The sequence below is a fragment of the Pholis gunnellus genome (assembly GCF_910591455.1).
Source record: "Pholis gunnellus genome assembly, chromosome: 5".
In the NCBI taxonomy this organism is placed as follows: Eukaryota; Metazoa; Chordata; class Actinopteri; order Perciformes; family Pholidae; genus Pholis; species Pholis gunnellus.
This window is the reverse complement of record NC_136531.1, coordinates 20,607,615-20,626,865: the sequence shown is the minus strand read 5'-3', so window position 1 is coordinate 20,626,865 and position 19,251 is coordinate 20,607,615. Positions and strand designations below refer to the sequence as shown.

Genomic DNA, 19,251 nt, shown 5'->3' with positions numbered 1-19,251 from the left:
AGAGGAAGACTGGACCGACCTGTTCCCTGCGCTCTCTCCCATTCCTCCCACCCTCAGCCCTGCCCTTCCTTTGCTCTGACACACTCTCAGATCTCTCACAGGGAGCTGGGCCCCATTAATTACCATTCACACATATTTGATTGAGCTAGAGGGACACTGAACTCTTGGGAGTCTTTCTCTCTCTCTCCTCGTTTCCTGTCAGATCTCTTTCACCAGGTGGCCCGCCACCATAGACACCATCACCATCTTGGTTTTTTGCAACCAGAAGTGACACGAGAGGGTGGAGCTAAGCACAACCCAATGCCGTATAAGACATTTTTAGGTGACCAAAAATGTTGCAATTAACTTTCATAAAATGAAAACTGTAAAAGGGTTAAAGTTGTAAGACAAAAAAACACAGACAACTCTAGGCACGCCCTAAAGCATACCCTGCTTTATGGTCTATTTTACTCTAAATGGACCAGAATGTACTGAATGCACATCATGCTGTATTGAAGAAGACTTAAAACTAGCAATTGAGACCATAAACTCACGTTTACAATGTTGACTAAGGTAACAAATCAAGTGAGGAGTAGGGCCATTTTCTCATAGACTTCTATACAATCAGACTTCTTTTTGCAACCAGAGGAGTCGCCCCCTGATGGCCAGTAGAGAGAATACAAGTGAAACGCACTTCGGCATTGGCTTCACTTTTCAGACCCAGATGTTGCCGCCTGCCCACTTACCCTTTTTCTAATTCACAATGAAAATAAACTCACATTCACATTATTTGTTTTTGTTGTACTTTTAATGTAAATAAGGTGCCAGAGTGCATACAAATGCATCAAAATATAGATTGTTTATTTTAAAAAAAGTGGAAGGGGAGAATTCCCTGGACACACCTGCATTTTTTTGTAAACCAGACACTAATGTTAGGCGTATCAGTTAGCTTTGTACATCCTAATTTTGACTTCACACCCATCATCACCCAGACAGATAAACTCATCGCTGCTAACACAGACGCAGTGTATACAGTCAATAAAGAAAGTCTCTGACAGCATGCGGGCCTAGCAGGAAGCTAGTTAGGTAACACCTTTATATAGAAGCACATGTACGTAAACAATTTTGATGATAAAAGACGGCTCCACACAAGTCCCATATGTAGCATCTTACAGACAGGCGAGTCATTCAGGATTCAGGGCGTCTCTCTGCAGCATATCAACAAAAGGAAATCATGGCGAGGAATGCAGTTGGGCCGCTTTCTTTGCAGCAGAGTGGGGAACAGCACAGAGAGCACACATTTTTGCACAAGCCAGTCATACGGTGTCTCTCTCTAGGTGCGTCCATTTGTCTGAAAAAACAGATACTCTTTCTGTTGCTTAGAGATGTATGTGGAGCCACATTCCACTCCTAAACACAGTCCATTTATAACTTTAAAGGAGCTTTTGATCAAAACACATGGTCTTCCTCAGCAGATGACGTTGTAGATGTCCTTTAAAGTCCAGATAAACTATTCATTCTATAATAATTCTTGATAAGAATGAAAGCTCCAGAACAGCTACTAAAGAGAGCTTATGGTGAGTGTTTCATCCACTGCTGCCAAAGTAAAAAATGATCTGTGAATCTTAATTTTTTAAGCCAACGTGGACAGAAATTATTCAGTAAAATGGTAATTTGAAAATCTGAAATTACCTGGTAGTAAGTGTAATTATTGGTCATAGCCCAGCATTGTATTTGACCTGTTAAAAGCAAGATGAAAAGTCAGGCAATCAAAGTTTTTGCATATCTGAACCAAATTATGGTTCAGATATTATTCTGCGCAGGACCGAACGACCGAACGAGGCTGTTGCCCTCCGTGGAGCCGACCGACAGACGTTGTCGTCCACAGAGCCAAAGCTACCTGTGATTCAAAGGGGATGAATAACAACCTCAAGTTCATTTTGATTGTTAACGTTGTTAATGGCAACATAAAACATTCTAAGCATTTCAACTGAGAGGAAACAACAAAGGTGGAAACACAGTGAGGGTGTGTCACTAAACTACACACAGCAGACAAACAGCATGGTTGTCTGGTTTAAAAAGGCAATCTTACAAAAGATTTAATGCTTGCACTGAATTTGAGACATTTTACATTTTTTTCTCCGGAAAAAGTACACGTGCTGTCCAATCTGCATAACAAAGGTATATGCGTGTAAAACTGTTTTTTTTAATGTTTTCATATCTGTGAAAATATTACCTTCCAGGTCTTTCACCTTTTCATCTTACAACAGCAAAATAAATGGGAATAAATTAAGTAAAAAAAGACTTGTTAGTGATACTGTGTCTTATATGTTCTTTTCCTGCATACACATTTAATCTCCACCTCATCAAATGTCTTCAGTCAATCCAAGCAGAGCACAGGTTTGTGTTCCTGGAGTGACAAAGGTGCGCGTGTGTTAAAAAGTGATGACAGGCAGCAATAAGTCCTCAGGTAGAGATGCCTTGTGTGTCGATTCATGAAATCAAATATACTTGTGACTTTGACGCTGTAATCTGAATAACTGTTTGAGTATCAAACACACCTAAGTCATTATTCAATCAAAATGCTGATACGCAGAGTAAACCTAAACACATTCACACCCCGCTCAGGCATCCTACGCACTCCAACGAACACACCCACACCCGAGACAAGAGGACAGTCACACCTCTTTACTCCCTTCAGACGTTTTTACTTTGTTAAATGTGAATTTATTTTAAATTAATTCTAACAAAAATCACAGATCATGAGACACTGAAAGCCCTTTTTTTTCTCCTCCATCATGGTCCTTCTCTGAATCACAAGGAAGTAAGAGAATCTAAGTGAACAAAGAAAGTCAAGAGATCAGTCTTTGGTGCAAATATATTTTAATCATAGGTCTGGAAAATTAGATCAAATCATACATTTTCATCAGTTCATTTCTCTTCCCACTTATGTTTCCAACAAATATTGATCACAACTTTATTTTCCAGGCCAAATCGAGGTAAAGTGCTGGAACTACTCCAGCACTTCCATCTTGATTATTTAACAAAAAAACATTGAAGAAAAGAAAAACTAAAATTCAAACCAAAAGACATTGATAGAAACGAGTAAGCGTAACAGTTAACTGTTCGGGTGAAAGTGCGACACTGAACCAATCCTCTAGCTCATGTTTAACCAGCTATCACAGGCAAACAAGGTCCCTTAAGGATCACAGAACATGAGTGGCTTTGATGTGGACATTATGACGGGCAAACAATATACCTCTAAAGCTTTTTATAGTTACACAATATCCACAGACACGTCATTGTTGATGAAAACATTTGAGTCCTCCTCATGACAAACAGGCGTAGTTGTGTGAATGAATGAAAGGCTGCTAAAAACTCCCTACATTCACTAATGTCGACTACTCTGCTACGACATCGATTCTGATGAAATGCAAATAAAAAAGGCTAAATAAAAAAAAAAAAAAAGACATAACATGGATTGATTCCAGTCTGAAGAGCTGCACTGGTATCGTACGGTCATCAGCGAGCAGGCCCTTTGGTAGAAAACGCGACAGTGAGGGGTGTTAAAAATTGCGACTTGTGCCTCCATCTAGACGGGTTGAAGCAGTCGAAAGCTTCTCTAACACGACGGCACTTTTGGTGCCTAATGTAATACAGGACAACATATACATTATGACCCGTATAGGTTGTAGTTGACAAATAAAAAAAATGAATGCACAGTCAAAAGCAGGAGAAACCAAAGCAGCGGTGGAGGGACGAATTGGATCGCAGCCGAAGTCTTCTGAAAACCATGATGATTGATAAAACAGCTTCAGTTTGTTGAACTCCATTTCACAGAATATTTATGGTGTTTGATAAGCACTACTTTGTTTTTTATAATTAAAGTAGCTGCAATAACAAAACTGCACGCTGTTAAAAAACAGATGCTGAAAAGCTCTCACAAAAAGAAAAAAAGCGGACGTAATTACATGAAGGCGCTTACATGACAATGGAAAAGAAAAAAAACACTACTAATGATGCCCAAGTGGCTTCGTTTGCTCTGACGGGATTGTGAGATTGACGACTTGGCTGTAGCTACAGACATGGTACCCTGTAAAACCTGAAAGACACAGACTCCATAGCTCAAAGTAAAGAGGGAGCCCGTATGCAGCCTGATGTTTTCACTAGAGGTGGCAGGTGAGCTTGGGTCATATTGCTACTTGAAATTGATCAGATCACTTCCTCAGAGCTGCAAACTCCACCCATCTTGCACTTAGGCACAACAAAAAAGAAGAAAAAGACATAAAAGTAATTTAATTTTTTCTAATTAACGACTGACCCAAGTCTGCTTGTTTGTGGTGAACTCAGGACCTTGTGGCTCTCCTGTTGAATCCAAAGCCCGGGGGGGGGGGTTGATTTAGCTGCCAAAGCCAAAGATGCCCTTGATGTAGCCGGTGAGACCCCCCTTGCCCTTCTGCTCCACCTTGTCATCCAGGGGTGGGAAGGCCACATGGTTGAGAGCAAGGTCAAAGAACAGGGGCTTGCAGGGAATTGGCTGGAAGTCGGGAGGGAACTGGACCAAGTTGGGCTGCTTCCCCACGAGGGCGGGTTCGAGGCGGAACGTCTCCAGACGGTTGCAGAGGGGCTGCGTGAAGGAGAAGAAGTGCTTCCATCAGTAACTCAGATATCCAGCATAAAACTCCCAACATTTATCAAAGAGGTCACAAGTCCAGCAACACGCAGCATAAAGAACAACTTTATTGCTGCTGAAATGCGCTGGTCTGACAATAAAGCGGTTCTTAGAACTACAAGTGCTGCTGGAGTTCGCCCTCTTAAGACTGTCCCCATTCACCTTGGAAGTAGTTGAAGTTGTGCCAGAAACCCTCACTTTAACATTTGTGGAAGACAACTAAATGGTTTTGGTTTCATTTTGTTAAATTCAAATCACTGACCTGAAACTAATGCCTAGTTCACAAACATGTTTGAGCTCCTCAACAACAAGCCCCAGCTCACAGGCAAATCGGCGCCCGAGTGCTACATGTGACCTGTTCAAATGTTGGGAGTCTGTCTGCTACAGCCAATGAGGGCAAGGGACGGGGATTGAGGGGATTATTGGCCTAGGGGTGGTCACCTGTACAATAGGAACTTAACTGTATGAGTTACATTTGCAACACGGAGCTGTTGTTGCACCTCCAGCAGAGGAAACGGGCTATAAACATGTAGAAACAGGCTGTTTTGTGAACACGTCTGCCATCGACAACATCAACAAACAACGACTTTAGGACTTTAGGATTACAGACAGTGAGTTGTGTGAACAGTTCAGCGATCTGACCACTTTGAAAGTCGTGTAGTGTGAACTTGGCTAAAGTTGACTTGCTTTTGTCAGCGAAAGCCAAGTTTCTATGATGAATTTGCCTCTTTCCACGATGAAAGACAATATTTATCATACCTCTTGATTTTGTTCTCTTACCGTGTTGTCTTTGACCTGCTGCTGAGAGGGAGCTTCAGCAGTCTCATCAGTGTCTGAAACACAAACACATTTGTGAAGGGTTGTACGCAGAACGAGTCCGAACAAAGAGGCCGGACTAAATGGGTTCTCATACGATAAAAAAAAATGAGTGGAAAACTTGTCAGTTCAAAAAGGTGCGCTCACCTAAAATAGCAGCAGCTTGAAGGGAGTATTTTTCGGCGTTGACCTCAGCAATGAGCTCCTGAACGTCCGGGAGATCCTGCAGAAACACAGATAACAACAGGGACGTTTCTGGCAGAGTACAGATGGTCACTGGGACTTATTTGACAACATAATCTTTCTCTGTGGAGTTTATTTCATTTCTATTTTGCTTGTGTTTATGGTCAACACGTGTAAGCTGACCTTTTCATGATGGATTGTAAAGTAAATCGCTTGGAACTAAGAGATTGTTTTTAAGAGGACCAACCTTGAGGCTGTTGTTGAGGCTCTTGGTCTTAGACTGGACCTCCTTGGCATATTTCAGCACCCTCTCATACAGCACTAACGCCTCACTCCACTTCTTCACCAGCACATACGACTGAGCTATGAAGAAACACCTGTGAGGGGTTCAGAGGGGAGGAACACATGAACAACACATGTCTAGAAAGTGACAACAAAAAGACATAAGAGCAATACATTGTGGGCTCAAGGACGTCAAGAACTGGGTCTGACCTGTTGGCCTTGTAGACCAGCGTCTTGAGGGACACCTCCTTCTGGAAGGTGTGGTCATCCTCCAGGCCCTGCAGGGTGGAGAGCTCAGCCAGACTCTTGAGAGACGGACGAACAGAGCAAAGTTAGGGAGGTGATGGGGGAAACAAGGTGAGCTAACACTTTGAAAAGGAAGTGACCAAGTACACATCCCGCTCTCTGTCGACAACACAGATCAAACAAATCAGTAACCAGGAAACTGGCAAATGAGAACAAATGTCTAACGTATTATACTAACCGAACTATATGCTGCTGTTGTGGACAATTAATGTATCTAAAAGGCAGTGACCTTTGTTTTGACCTATGAGCTAAGAAACACGTTTCTTTCTATCTTCTCAATACGTGCAAAAGCTTCCGATTGAAAAGATCACGGTGTATTGAATGTGCAGAAATGTACCTGCAGGATGATGTCGTAGAGGCGGATGAGATCCTGTGGACGGGGCCCTCTCTTGCTCTCGTCTGCTTCGGGTTCCTTCAGTTTGGCCTGCAGAGTATGGGCCATGCTCTCGTTCCTCTTCACCAGCGTGCACAGCTTGATGTAGGTGAGGTAACTGGGAGAGGAGATCAACACAGCATATTTATTATTCGATTATTAGGGAGATAAATGCAAGAGAGAAACATCAGAGGGTGGAAAGAATTATTCATGCTTTGGCCTGGATAAAAAGGCAAGTTGGATGTTTCCATTCACATCTCCTACGGGGGTACGATTAAGAGCTTCCGGATGGAACTCGCGCTTGTGAGCTCCGGGTTCGCATTACATGCATCAAACACTGTATTCTGCATGCAGCGGGCCGGGACCGTTCAGCACAAATGACGTCACCGTTTCAAGAACACGTTTCTTTTACCTGTGCAGGAACTGCAGGTTGGACACCTTGTTGCTGTCACCGTCAGAGCCCCTCTCTCGCTGCTTCTACAAAGACAAGCAATACGATTTGAACGTTTCTCCCATTCTTGTTTTTCTTAGGTCTTAACTTAGCTAGTAAGCTGTAAATTAAACTAATGATGTAACCGTTGGCAAAATCTAGGTCAAAAATACAAACATCCCTCTCCAACTCTTTAACCTGCAGTATCTTACCGCCTCACTCTTGAGCTCCTCTCTCACAGCCTGGATGGTGTCTCTGCACTCGGCCAGCAGGGTCTCATAAAGATGCTCCTTGGTCTCCTCGTTGGCCGTCTGCACAACACAAACGATAATTAAGATCTATCGTGGAACATAGTGGCTTTGATTTATGTCAACACTTCCCCGTTTCTTAGTAAAATAATAATATTGCCTTCACATACGTTTAAATGAATTTATTATAAAAACACATGTAGAAAATGCTGGTGTGCTATAAGTGAGACTAGTAACATTAGATCACTACAGCAAACCAGAAAACTAAATGAAATGGTTAAATTTGTTCATTCCTGGCTGATACAGTCCTTGTTATGCGAGGTGGGTATCAGCATTGATATTGATCGACCAGATCTGATTAGTTAATCTCCAACGTATATGTAGCCTTGGTGCAATTCTGTTACAGTGAAATGACAAAAAGGTGCAGAAAGATTTAAGTTAGAAAAATAAATCATGAAACAACTCGACAGCAAACTGAACTGTAGCCCGTAGAAAGGAACGGGTCAAATGTGATCCCCTATAGAGAGGCGAAGTCCCGCCCGTTCCAGCGTCCCCCATGGGACCTTATTTCAGAAAACAAATATGTTCAATGGTAATATTTTTTTATCCTGTTTGACTTGTGGCATGATTTACATGTTTGCCAAGTTAAAATCAAATTTTGCACGTCAAGACAGTCGCAGTTTGTCGTAGAATATCTTAGTTTTGTGTGAACAACATCTCTCGACCTCGCACGGTACAAGTCCCACCAGCTAGCTAGGTAACTTAGCTATGCTCCACGCACAAATGTGTTGCCTTACTTGAAATGTTTTGCGACTCTTTATCAGCAGGGAAGCGAATGAACGCGCAAGACCCGTTTTTTGCACAAGTAAATCTCGTTACGAAACACACGGCCATCTTAGCTTCAGCGAAAAACGTCACTAACACGACTTTTAGGTGTGTAGTCTTCGTTAATATTTTCACACTCTTAGACCTCAAAAATTATCTTTTAAATTGACAAACATCATATGCATAACTCATGGATCACTTCATACGAGATCAAAAAATGATTTCTCTTGTCGTGGACTACTGTACATATTGTTTTTCTGAAATAAGGGCCCGTGGTGGTCCACAGAAAGGGGCGGGACTTCGCCTCTATTCTGAGTGGTTGCACCAATAACATCTTAAAAATGAAAAAGAATAAACAAACTCAAGGATTAATTATGTTGACACATTAGCTTCAATATATGAACTCAGACACGCTCTTAAACGACACCTGCGGGAAAAAAAAATATATAAAAAAAGTTAAGCATGCGAACGCAACTATTTCATCCGTTTAGAAGTCGTGGTGGTTTGATGCAAAGAGCAACAGTTTCAGCAGGGATGTGACTGTGGCAAACTGGGGGAAAGGCACAGGTATGTGGCCCGGCAGGCCGCCGGTACATTCCTGCATATAACTCATCTGCAGTCATCTCACTCTGGAGTTTCAGGGTTAAAATATTTGCGAGTGACAGGATTGTTCTTCACCTCACCGTCCTTTCATCGACACACTTGTATACAACAGGCCCGTGTTACTCTACGATAGTCTCCCACGTCTACAGGACATGTGTTCATATTTAAAGAAAAAAGGCCATGTTGGTTTAGTGTAAATGTGGATACAGTATCTTTTTTTATTACTCAAACTCAGGTAAACACCTTTAGGGATGACATTACTGTTATTCACCTTAAAAAAACAAGGAAGTAACACAGTTGAAGAATGTTACGAGAAAATTCCTCGCAGTGATTATAGACGGGTCGTACGGCTGCTCTCATCCACCCAGGAGGCTGATCTTATTTAGTGCAACTCACTCATGCCAACACCCTGGCAACGCCTAGCATGACCGGCTCAACCCGTCGAGCATCCTCTCTTGTTCAGCGGGGGGGCTGGACGGATAGACCGATTAGAGTAGGGAGGAGTGGACGGAGCTCTTCCACTAGGACGTATGGCCCAATATGGTGTTTCCTGTCCCCAGTCGTTTGTGTGAATTACTCTCGACTTTCCATTGAGCAATATGGGACAAATGGCCCCCAAGACTTGCGAATTTTACAACATTCATTCCGTCACTTAAAGACAGTTGAGGACTTTATTTTATAATGTAAATGATAAAAATAAAAACTGCAATAATTCAGCTTCAAAGCAGCTTCCCACACGTTCAGTTACAACCACTATTGGCTTACCAATGGACTGCAGCGCTACAGTTGAGTCCCAAAAGGGCCCATTTGAAACTGAAGGTGTTGAGAGATGATGATACCAATCGGTCCACAGAGACCTGCTGGGTGTCGCCCTGAATTCATGTGTGGGCTGAAATGCACAGAATGCAGTCGTGCAATGAGAGAGGCTGCATGCCACAGACCTGAGTGGATGTGGGTGTGACAGGTATGTCTGCAGGGTGTGCTGAGCCTTCAGGCATAAGGACACATGAGAAATGAGCTGAGGTGGCCGTGAGGTGACCCGAGAGACCGTAAAGAGGAGAGGGCCACCTACTGAGAGTTTTAGGAACTACGCGGACTGTGTTCTGCTAAAACATAGGCCGTACGCCCATTTTGAGACTTTTCTATAGCGATTATTTGAGGGAGTTCAAAGTAGTTGCAAGCTTATTTCAGAGAAGTGTTTTTTATTTTATTTTTTAACAATTCTTATTCACTTCATACATTTTATAGAACCTGTAAATTAGTTTCATACACTTTAATTGGGTTGCTGTTATTTAATAATAATAATTAATAAAAGAGAAGCTAGCCACCCTCTCAAAGCCACAGAGATGCTCCCAAGTGAAGAGCTCTTCCCACAATCCCACAGGTGAACCCGCTGCCAAGCCTAACAGGGAAAGAGGCACTCCTCCCCAAAACTGACGCCAACACACTCCAAGTAAAACCCACCACAAAGCCCCAAACAAGTACCCAACAGACGGGAAACAAAAAAGGGACAAACTGCTCACTCCTCCCCAAAAAAACCTTTACTGGCAGCTATGTAAAAAAAAAAAAAGAAATCAGCAGCACTTCTACAAGTTAAACCATATCAGCGGTCATTAGTCTGCCGAAGGAAGAATCAACACACCAACAAATACTGAGCCATCCTACCAACACGGCTAAGTTAGAATAAAGCTAATTCTTGACAAAACGTAGCGATCGATTCCGGTCTCATGTTTTCTGACGTGTATGGTCCACAGTCGTATATTTTGAGAAGCATGTGGACAATTTACATCACACGTACCCTCGAATCATTTGGGCTTTAGACCACAGGAACACTTTAAGAATGTATTGTTAAGCGCTGGCATGTGAGGATATTAAGAGCTGCTAACAGCAACGGCTTCACATCGAGTGCCGGGCAGTTTGTTTTGATCCCCCTACAAAGCAGGAACTAAATATACTGACCTGAGCGATAGCGGCTTCATTGTCTGCCAGACCCAACAGGAAGATGCGGGCCTTGTCGATCTTGACGGGCACCGTCCGCCCTCGCCACTCCACCTCGCTCATGGTGGCTGCCTGCTTGGTTCTTGCCTGAGTGATCAGGGCCTGAGGAGAAGTAAAAAAACAAATTTATGAAACGTTTTTATAAAAACATAAGATTATCTGTTCCAAAGGAGCTAAGACGTCTTAGGATTTCATCACTGAATAGTCAATCTTGTTTAAAATATATAGATATATATGCACACAAATTTGCTCAGCTGTTTTTTATTGAGAATAAAGTTGAGGAGCAAATGTGTGTGTTGGCTGGACCTTGACATGATATTAGGCATCACCGATATATGAAAGATGACCGATGATACAAGAACATAAACTAATGTTCAACTCCTGTTTGTTCACCTCTAGTTTCTCAGCCATCATGCCTCCTCCTCCTCCAGTCAGTCTCATCTGCATCAAGTCATTGATGGCGTTCTGGTCACCTGCAATCAGATAGAAAAATAAGATCCAGTTACACGGTGTGTGTGTGTGTGTGTGAGTGCGTGCGTGTTGGAGAGGAGAGTGATATGAACTTAGGGACATGGAACTATGTCTCTGGATTCCTAATGAAAGTCTAGGACGGGCATCACTTATGTTGAGAGGGATCGGTTTTCCCCGTACGTGTGCTTGTGCGTTACTCACCGATGTTGTAAGCACAGTAGCGGATGTTGGGCGATATCTCGTCCACACGCTGGCGATACAGAACTGCCAGCTCCTCTGTGAAAGCACTGGCCAGCTTCTCATAGATGGTCCTGACAAGAGCAAAATGGGGTTGTTTAGAAATTCCCAAAAGGCATAAAGATTCAAACATGACACACAGACACCTATTCTACCAAAGTATTAAGAAACTGCAGCGCCGTTAAAACTCACTTGCACTTGTTGAAGGCCTCCATGGCGAGCTTCCACTCCTGCAGTTCAAACTCCACCATACCAGTCAGGTATGCAGTATAGGCCTGAAATGAAATACACAAGCCGTTATTCATTTCAAATGATAAATTCTATGTATCAACAATGTTAGTAATTTTGTTTCAAACATAGAAACCATCAAAATCAGGTATAGAGGTGAAGGGCGATGCGACGCAAGTTGAAAGCACTTTTGGACAGTTGAGGGCCTGTGATCTCACAGCACACGCATGCCCCTTATCCTTTACACCTGAGCTGTGTCCCTTAAAGCAGGTTGAAGGCGACTCTGTACTGTGTACCTGCGCCTCAAGTTTGGTCTTGGCGTCAACGCGCGGGCTCTCGCAGAGCTTCTCCAGTTTCTCGCTGTGCTTGGCAGCCTTGCGTAGTCGTGCCAGCAGGTGGAAGCGCTTGCGTGGCTCCGTGTTAGCCTCCTGCTTCAGCTGCATGGCGTAACTCCACGCACGCTCGGCCTCCATCAAAACCAGCAACAGATACCTGGAGAAGGGAAGGTCCGTGCATCAGTTCCTTGGACGCACATTTTCACAATTTATATCCGAAGTCGACATTCAGCAATTTATCTTGGAAACAAACATGCTTTCACTGTTAGCTAGATAACCTTCCCTCGGCTGCAATCACTGTCCTGCATCAAACAGGGTTTGTATGTCTAACCTATATTTACTGTATACCAGGCAGTTAACTGCACATGAAGGTCAGACTTTCCATTCCTCACCTGCTGTCAGAAAGCATTTCGACAGTTATTTTCTTCCCAATGAACTTGTGTCGGTTGCCCATCCTGAAACCAAGAGTCTTGCGCAGGCGACGCAGTCTACGGGAGCAGTAACCCCTGCACACAGATACACAAAGATGTTTACATTACATTCAATTAATAACACATACGAGTACAGTACATTTCCAAAAAATATCCTAAATCGAGGAAGATTTGGTATTTTTTTTCTCGATTTAATAATTTAGCCACTTTGAGCTAAAAGTAGTGACAATAGAATATGTGTATTAGACTGCAGATTGCACAAGTGTGGTTGATTAAATGAGTGTTAAGAGACATTTGTACACCAGTCTCACGTGAGCCATATGGTAGCAGAGGTTTCCATGCAAACAGTTTATTCGCAGTGCAGAAAACAAGGATTTGGTCTCCAGAATAAAAACAGTAATTAAGAGAACAAAATGTCACTAATAGAAGTTGAACATCTGTTTATATAAAAAAAGTTAACAGATGTGGCCAACGAAGGGCTTGTGATCATGAACAACCTGCGCACCACTCTGTGAAAAGCAACACAATACTCGACAGTTCACCACAGACGTCCACACAGATACGATTAATGCAGTATTATGGGGGATGTATGACTGGGCACAGCTCACCGGTATCTCTGGTAGTCTCCGTGCCTGAGACCATGCTGCTGCTGGGACTCCTTGATTATTTGCAAAACTGCGAATCAATGTTAAGGGACAACCTTCTCTTTATCATCACACACGGTAGTCAATTTGTCATTCATATTAAAGTATCAGTATGTCAGCCATGCTAGCACTGGACTTACACACCCAGAAAGTGTGACTGTGGTGCTGTGATATGTTGCAGAAAAGGCAACGTAAGTTAGCTGCTACTGAAACTCAAGAGGTTACAAGTGAACACGTCTATGGCAGCACACGCTTACTGACATGCTTGGTTTATTTACCATCATTTGACTTGTAAAACAAAGTTTGAGACGAGACAAATAAATCTGCTTCTCAGCAGAGCCACTGACAGTCTGCTTCAGTATGACACGTAGCCTAATTACGCGAGCTAACGTTATACTATAACAGAGCTAGCTAGCGAGCTACCCGAGGCTTCTGAGCCCGACACAGATAAACTGCAGCAAAAACAAAACCGCCGCTGCACGTCTGGTGCTGTGAAGGATACTTTCGAGTCCAAGTCCTCCATCCGATGACTTTCCTTTGTTTTCATCCGTGGAGGACAATTTAGCGTCGTTTTGCTTGTCTGAGGCCATTTCTAAATGCTAACAGCTAAGCGGCGCATACACATGCTCAGTAAGCTGTAGGACTAGCGACCAATGACGGCTAAGGGAGGGGCGAAGCTACCGCCAAACCTCGCGAGATTTAGCGGATGTGCCTGTGTCCCAGTCAGACCATAGCGCGTGTTACTGGCACTAAACTGTGCAGTGTTGCCTCCACAGGAAAATAATCGCCATAGCTCCCATTAAGAAGTACATCATTTTTGATTGACGCATATACATTAACGGCTGCTACTGAAATATAACAACATCTTCAATATATTACATATCACAGATAAGCAGCATATCATCTATAATGACGTAAAACTCGGTCATAACAGAATACAGCAAAAGAGGAACTCAAGAGAAAGTAATTATGAAATAACCCACAATTCAGCATTATACATATGATGGACTATCTGTCTGGTGTGACTATAGATGATTATTATTCATTCAAAGTCCCTGTTGCATAGAGTTTATAGATATATGTGAAATATGATGAAGATCATGTAATATGATTGAAAGCTCATGAACAGCTACAAAATGGACTTTGAGGGGAGATTGTTTTCCAGGGTCAAGAATGATCTTTGAACCTCAAGAGAAGCATTGATTCACAAGTTGAATATTAATAATAAACTAATGTACGACAACTAACACGGAGTACAAGGACAATAACAAACCGACAAAAACAAAAAAATATAATATTTAAGAGACACTGTATATTTGAATAGAGAGTGAGACAGAAACCTGAGCAAACACTGATCCCAATCCTCCTCCAATCATGTAAATACCACCCTGTTGATTTCAGAGAGTGAGACATGCACTGCGCCTTGGTAGTACTGAGGGAGACTGTAGGGTGAGTGGAAGTCCTCAAGTCATACCCAATGAAAAACTATTTAGACTTTTCCTTTTAGTTGCCTAAACAAAAAGTCCATTCAGATGTTGTCGGCAGCAGAAATGTATCTGGAGAGAAAGTTCTTGATCTCAGAGATGTGCTTGGTCTCTCTGATGGTGGTGTCTCTGCTGCGCACTTGGAGGAGGCCGCTCTCCAGCGTGTTCTCACTGATCACCACAGTGAACAGCACTCCCATCTCGTCATACCTACAACCCATCGACACAGAGACACACGGTCAGTCCACAGCGAGAGATGATTCGCTCCTAATGAGGAACTTTGCGACACTGAATTGCACTTTACTTTGCGTTCAGCTGCTCCATTGACGTTGGCAGAGTTTCGAGATACCCAGGCCACGCGGGGATCTTAGCCTCCATAAACTCCTGCAGCAGCCCGTCACAAACCTACAAAACAATCAAATGCTCTTTAATCGACTGTCACTATCGCCGAAACCGTCAACTAAATTAATTTGGTGCGGATTCTATCACTTCTGTCACTTGAAAGATCCTTTTCACACAGCACATGACTCACTTTTTACATATGTATTCACAGATTTAATCAAGATTTTAAAAAATCAATTAATCATTGTTGTTTACTGTCAACAGATGTGTTTCTTACCTGCCTCAGCTCCATAGTGGCTCCCCTGCCGATGTCTAAAGCCACTTTGACCGGAGCCAACACTGGGTGCAGCTTCAGGACCTGAAATCAACAGCGAACCACAACTAGTGACAAAATGATCACATCACAAAAGAGTGGGCAAGGGTCAAGCGAGACAGTGGAATAACAGTATATCATCGTGTTTAACACGTGGGTCGTCACCTTTCTCCTCAGCAGCTTCTGCTTGCCGTCTTGTTTATTGAGCTGCTGGAGTGAGTTGGACAGAAAGGCCTTCACACCGCGGTCCATGTTCCCGCTTACCGAGACGACGTGAGGAACCGACTTACGACCATCTCGAAACTGAAATTGTGTTTAGAAACTGCGTGTGGTCACCATGAAGAAAGGCAACAACAGCAGTGAATAGGTGCTTGTGTATATGATCTTTGAAACATCAACGGCTTCATCTACTCATTCCTTTCATCGTTTACGCCTTTTGCCTTTCCTGACTTGTCAAAATGTCTTCTGTGAAAAAAGGCCTATCAGGGAAATTTCTGATTTCATTGTGAGGGACACATCATTTGGGGAACCGGTTTTGCTGACTGCTAGCTTCTACACCTTCTATGTGACTTTTTGGCAATGGCAGCCTGACGGGGTAAGAAACTGAATGCAGACATAGCGAGTATGCAAAGAAAAAAAAAAAAAAGACAGTATCCACATGAAGACAAGCAGACTGACCTGTAGTTTGGAACGGACTCCTTTGTGTGTCTGCAGCAGCTCGGCGTGTCCTCTGCTCCACAGCGTCTCCAGGGGCTCCTGTCCCCACGGGAAGCTGTAGATGATCCTCACACCGCGAGACGCCGCCCCCTCGAGTTCCTCCACTGGGACGTCACTACTGCTGAAGTCTGACGGAGACCGGGCGAACTGGAATGACATGGGTTGGCCTGATTTCATGCAACGGAAGTTATGTTAATGTGGTAATACTTTAAAGATACACTGCTCGACTTCGACCCAAATCTCCTCCTATCTAGTCGCCCTGTGGTGAGAAATGTTGTGTTTGGGCCCTCCAGGAATATCAGGGAGTGTATCTTCAAGTAATAGAAATAAGTATCAATGATGGGAAGTCATAAGATTAGACTGCTCATTTAATGTAAATAGCCCATGAAAACAGGAAAACAACCCCTTTTGTGCTCCAGTTAGCGCTGCACAATACATGCAAGAACTGCGCTGTGAAACCACCTTGTGGTTATAATGGTTATAATATTTTCTACAGACTGTTTTCACCATGTGAAAGCTGTGTGTGTATCTGAGTGATGATGGGGATCTGTTCAGCTTACATCCAGTGCTCTGAAATACTTCCTCTTATTTAACAATACTCACTTTCCTCCACCACTTCAGTCTCTGCCTGGCCCAGTGATCCAGCCAGTGGGAAGAGGTCCGAGGAGGGCAGAACCACACCAGAGACGTCTGGGTCACCTCAGCTGGGCTGGCAGAAACAGAACCATTACATTATAATTACAGTAGCACTACACATTTTCTTTTTTTTTCTCGTTTACTATATTTAAATAGCACTAATTTGTCATGAAATACAACGCACAAATGTCTACCATCTCAGAAAAATGGGGCCAGCTCGCCCTCTAGTGGTTAAATAATGAACAGTGTACAACAACTTAAATGCAAACAGTTATTGATATCATTCATATCCATCAAAATGGCCACAAAAAATAATAAAATAAGAGTCTGTAATATGAATACATATAATACATGTTCGTATTGATGGACCTTTTAATAGGATTAGCAGTCAGTGAGTTGAGCATATTGCTAGCATCCCAAGAGGAGTGGGTTGAAAAGCTTTTTATTTTGCCAGTGAAGACACAGACTACTTGATTATTGTGGCCAAATACACACACAGGTGGTATTAACATAAAATCACTAAGCAACATTGAGTACGAAGGAGCAAAATGTATTTGCGCAAGTTCCTGTAGTGAGAGAATAAGTGTGTGTCTACACATGCGGATGGACGGCCAGTAGATGAAGCCTCACCAACCAGAGCCATCTGAGGGCTGGAAACACAGACCAGACTCAGCCAGGCCAAAGGGTAGCTTCTTGTTCACCAGCTCCAACGAGGGGACACATTGCTCCAACGCACCTGACAACAAACAAGACTTAATAGCTGTTAATTGTGCATACGATTAATTCTAATTTAATCCAACAGAAGGTAATTAGGTGACCGTTGACTGTTTTGTTACAAGTTGAGGATAGGTTCCAAAGAGAGATGTGCTATCCTTTCGTCCCTCTACAATATTTGGTTCTAAGCAGTGGTTTACAGACCGACATCATCTAAGATGATGATGGGTACAAACCCAAGTACCCAGAAAATCTTAACCAATATGACCCTTAACCTAAATAAATTTGATAGGTGGAGATTGAACTAGGACAGACTCAACCAAGGCCAAGAAAGTCCCTTAAAACTACCAATTATTCATAATTTGACTGTTTCACCATTGTTGTTTTCTGAACCAAAGGTGGTGGTGGTCTATGTATAATCATCATACAGTATAGTGCAAGTATGTCACAACAATCAAACAGTGAGTCCCTCTGGAATATGCAGCACTCTACCTTGTAGAAAGTCTGTCCTCAGAGAGGGGGACCTCTGAATGAGCGCCTGCACCTCCTGGATGAGCTGCTCCTTGCTCAGTTCTTGCTGTTCAAGAATGTGTTTTAAATAGTCAGACTCAACAATCCTCAGCTGACCCCGTCCATCTGCTGCTGCGTCCTTGCTGCTGCTCAGTGTGTTTATCCCAAACACCTGAGCCGAGGAGCTGGTCACAGAGTGCCACCACTGCGCCAGCAGGTTTCTCCTCAGCTCCATGCCCAGAGGCCCATAGACGCAGCTCATGCCCCGCTGGAACAGCTCTGTGTTAGTCTGACCGGGTGAGACATAGTGTCTGTCCACACAGAGCTGCAGCAACGTGCTGACCCGATCCAAGTCCTCACTTGACGACGTGCTGCAGTGTCTCCGGGAGTGTTGCAGAGCCAGTGTTGCACTGCATGGCGGGGGTTTTAATGTGCATAGGACGTTTCTGACACAGCAAGATAACATGACGAGAAGTTTGTGAGAAGTACAGCCAAAGATTGTCTATTGAAGTGATGACTCCTCATGAGTAAAGTCCAAGTGAACCCTAAATGCTAATGTCAAATAAACAGTTAAAGTGCTAGCTAGGCATTCATCGAGCAGGTAATGTCGCTTGAAGAAAAAATAGAGTTAACTGTTTCTGTTGAACACAAAAACACGAGCTCAGTGAGAGGTGACTTCATCATCTGCCTGTTGAGCGTTGGTCGCATACTGCCACTAGTTCACGGTATTAATGCTACATTACGTAACTGCTGGTAGATTTAACACATAATGCACTCGCCTGGCACTTTATCACTAGGTTTGTCACACAGTTAATGTTCAATGATAATGGCCGGTGGACAACGTTTGAATTCACAGGAGTTACATGTGATATACGACCCGGAAGTGATATCTTTACATCCGGGTTACAAATGCTTCAGTCAGGTGTTATGGCAACGTGATGCATTCAGCGTAATTCTGAAACAACCAAACTTAGATACAGTCGCTGTATTGGTGTCTTGTTCACTTAAAGTCTTTATTTATTAAAAAATAAATCACATTTTTTTACTTATAGCATTGCTTTTCATAACACCAAAACATTCCAAGTGAGCTCAATAAACTGAAACTACTTCTTATACAACGGTTTTAGAAGCCTCGTCTCTTTTGTCTACAGTAAAATGCTGGCTAGGAAATACGCTACTTATTGTTTGCTTAAAAGTAGTAGGATCAAGATCTTTTATTACTCATTTAAAAATAAAGAGTTAAAGTAAAACTGCAACCAGACAACAAAATATAAATGAACAGTTTAATTAAGGACATGACTTCAGTGTCCTACATGGTAACTGCAGCCCTAAACTAAAGTAGTAATTTTATTATTTCATGATGCTTAATACTGTGCTTAGCTTATATTACTGTGCTGTTTTTTCTTATAGGTCTGCTCAATATTGGTATACTAATGCAGTGTAATTTTCTCTCATCCATCTCTCTGTGCAACCT

The 19,251-nt window shown here is 42.8% G+C and overlaps 2 protein-coding genes across 2 annotated transcripts; both read right to left on the bottom strand.

Moving 5' to 3' along the window:
* Positions 1–2,853: 2,853 nt before the first annotated feature.
* Positions 2,854–13,683, bottom strand: srp68 (signal recognition particle 68). Its single transcript, XM_079158993.1, has 16 exons — positions 13,564–13,683; positions 13,026–13,092; positions 12,379–12,492; positions 11,948–12,143; positions 11,616–11,698; positions 11,388–11,497; positions 11,109–11,188; positions 10,677–10,817; positions 7,254–7,352; positions 7,024–7,088; positions 6,576–6,729; positions 6,143–6,237; positions 5,898–6,027; positions 5,615–5,690; positions 5,432–5,484; positions 2,854–4,606 (listed from the first exon to the last, which is right to left on the bottom strand). Exons 1-16 carry the CDS (start codon positions 13,649–13,651, stop codon positions 4,379–4,381), a joined length of 1,779 nt encoding a protein of 592 aa, XP_079015119.1. The 5' UTR covers positions 13,652–13,683; the 3' UTR covers positions 2,854–4,378.
* Positions 13,684–14,499: 816 nt separating this feature from the next.
* polg2 (polymerase (DNA directed), gamma 2, accessory subunit) lies at positions 14,500–18,243 on the bottom strand (the record flags this gene model as incomplete). Its single annotated transcript, XM_079160232.1, has 8 exons — positions 14,500–14,755; positions 14,850–14,950; positions 15,165–15,245; positions 15,366–15,503; positions 15,879–16,064; positions 16,521–16,626; positions 17,184–17,289; positions 17,760–18,243. The coding sequence occupies 8 exons, from the start codon at positions 18,241–18,243 to the stop codon at positions 14,590–14,592; spliced, it is 1,368 nt and encodes a 455-aa protein (XP_079016358.1). The 3' UTR covers positions 14,500–14,589.
* Positions 18,244–19,251: the final 1,008 nt, after the last annotated feature.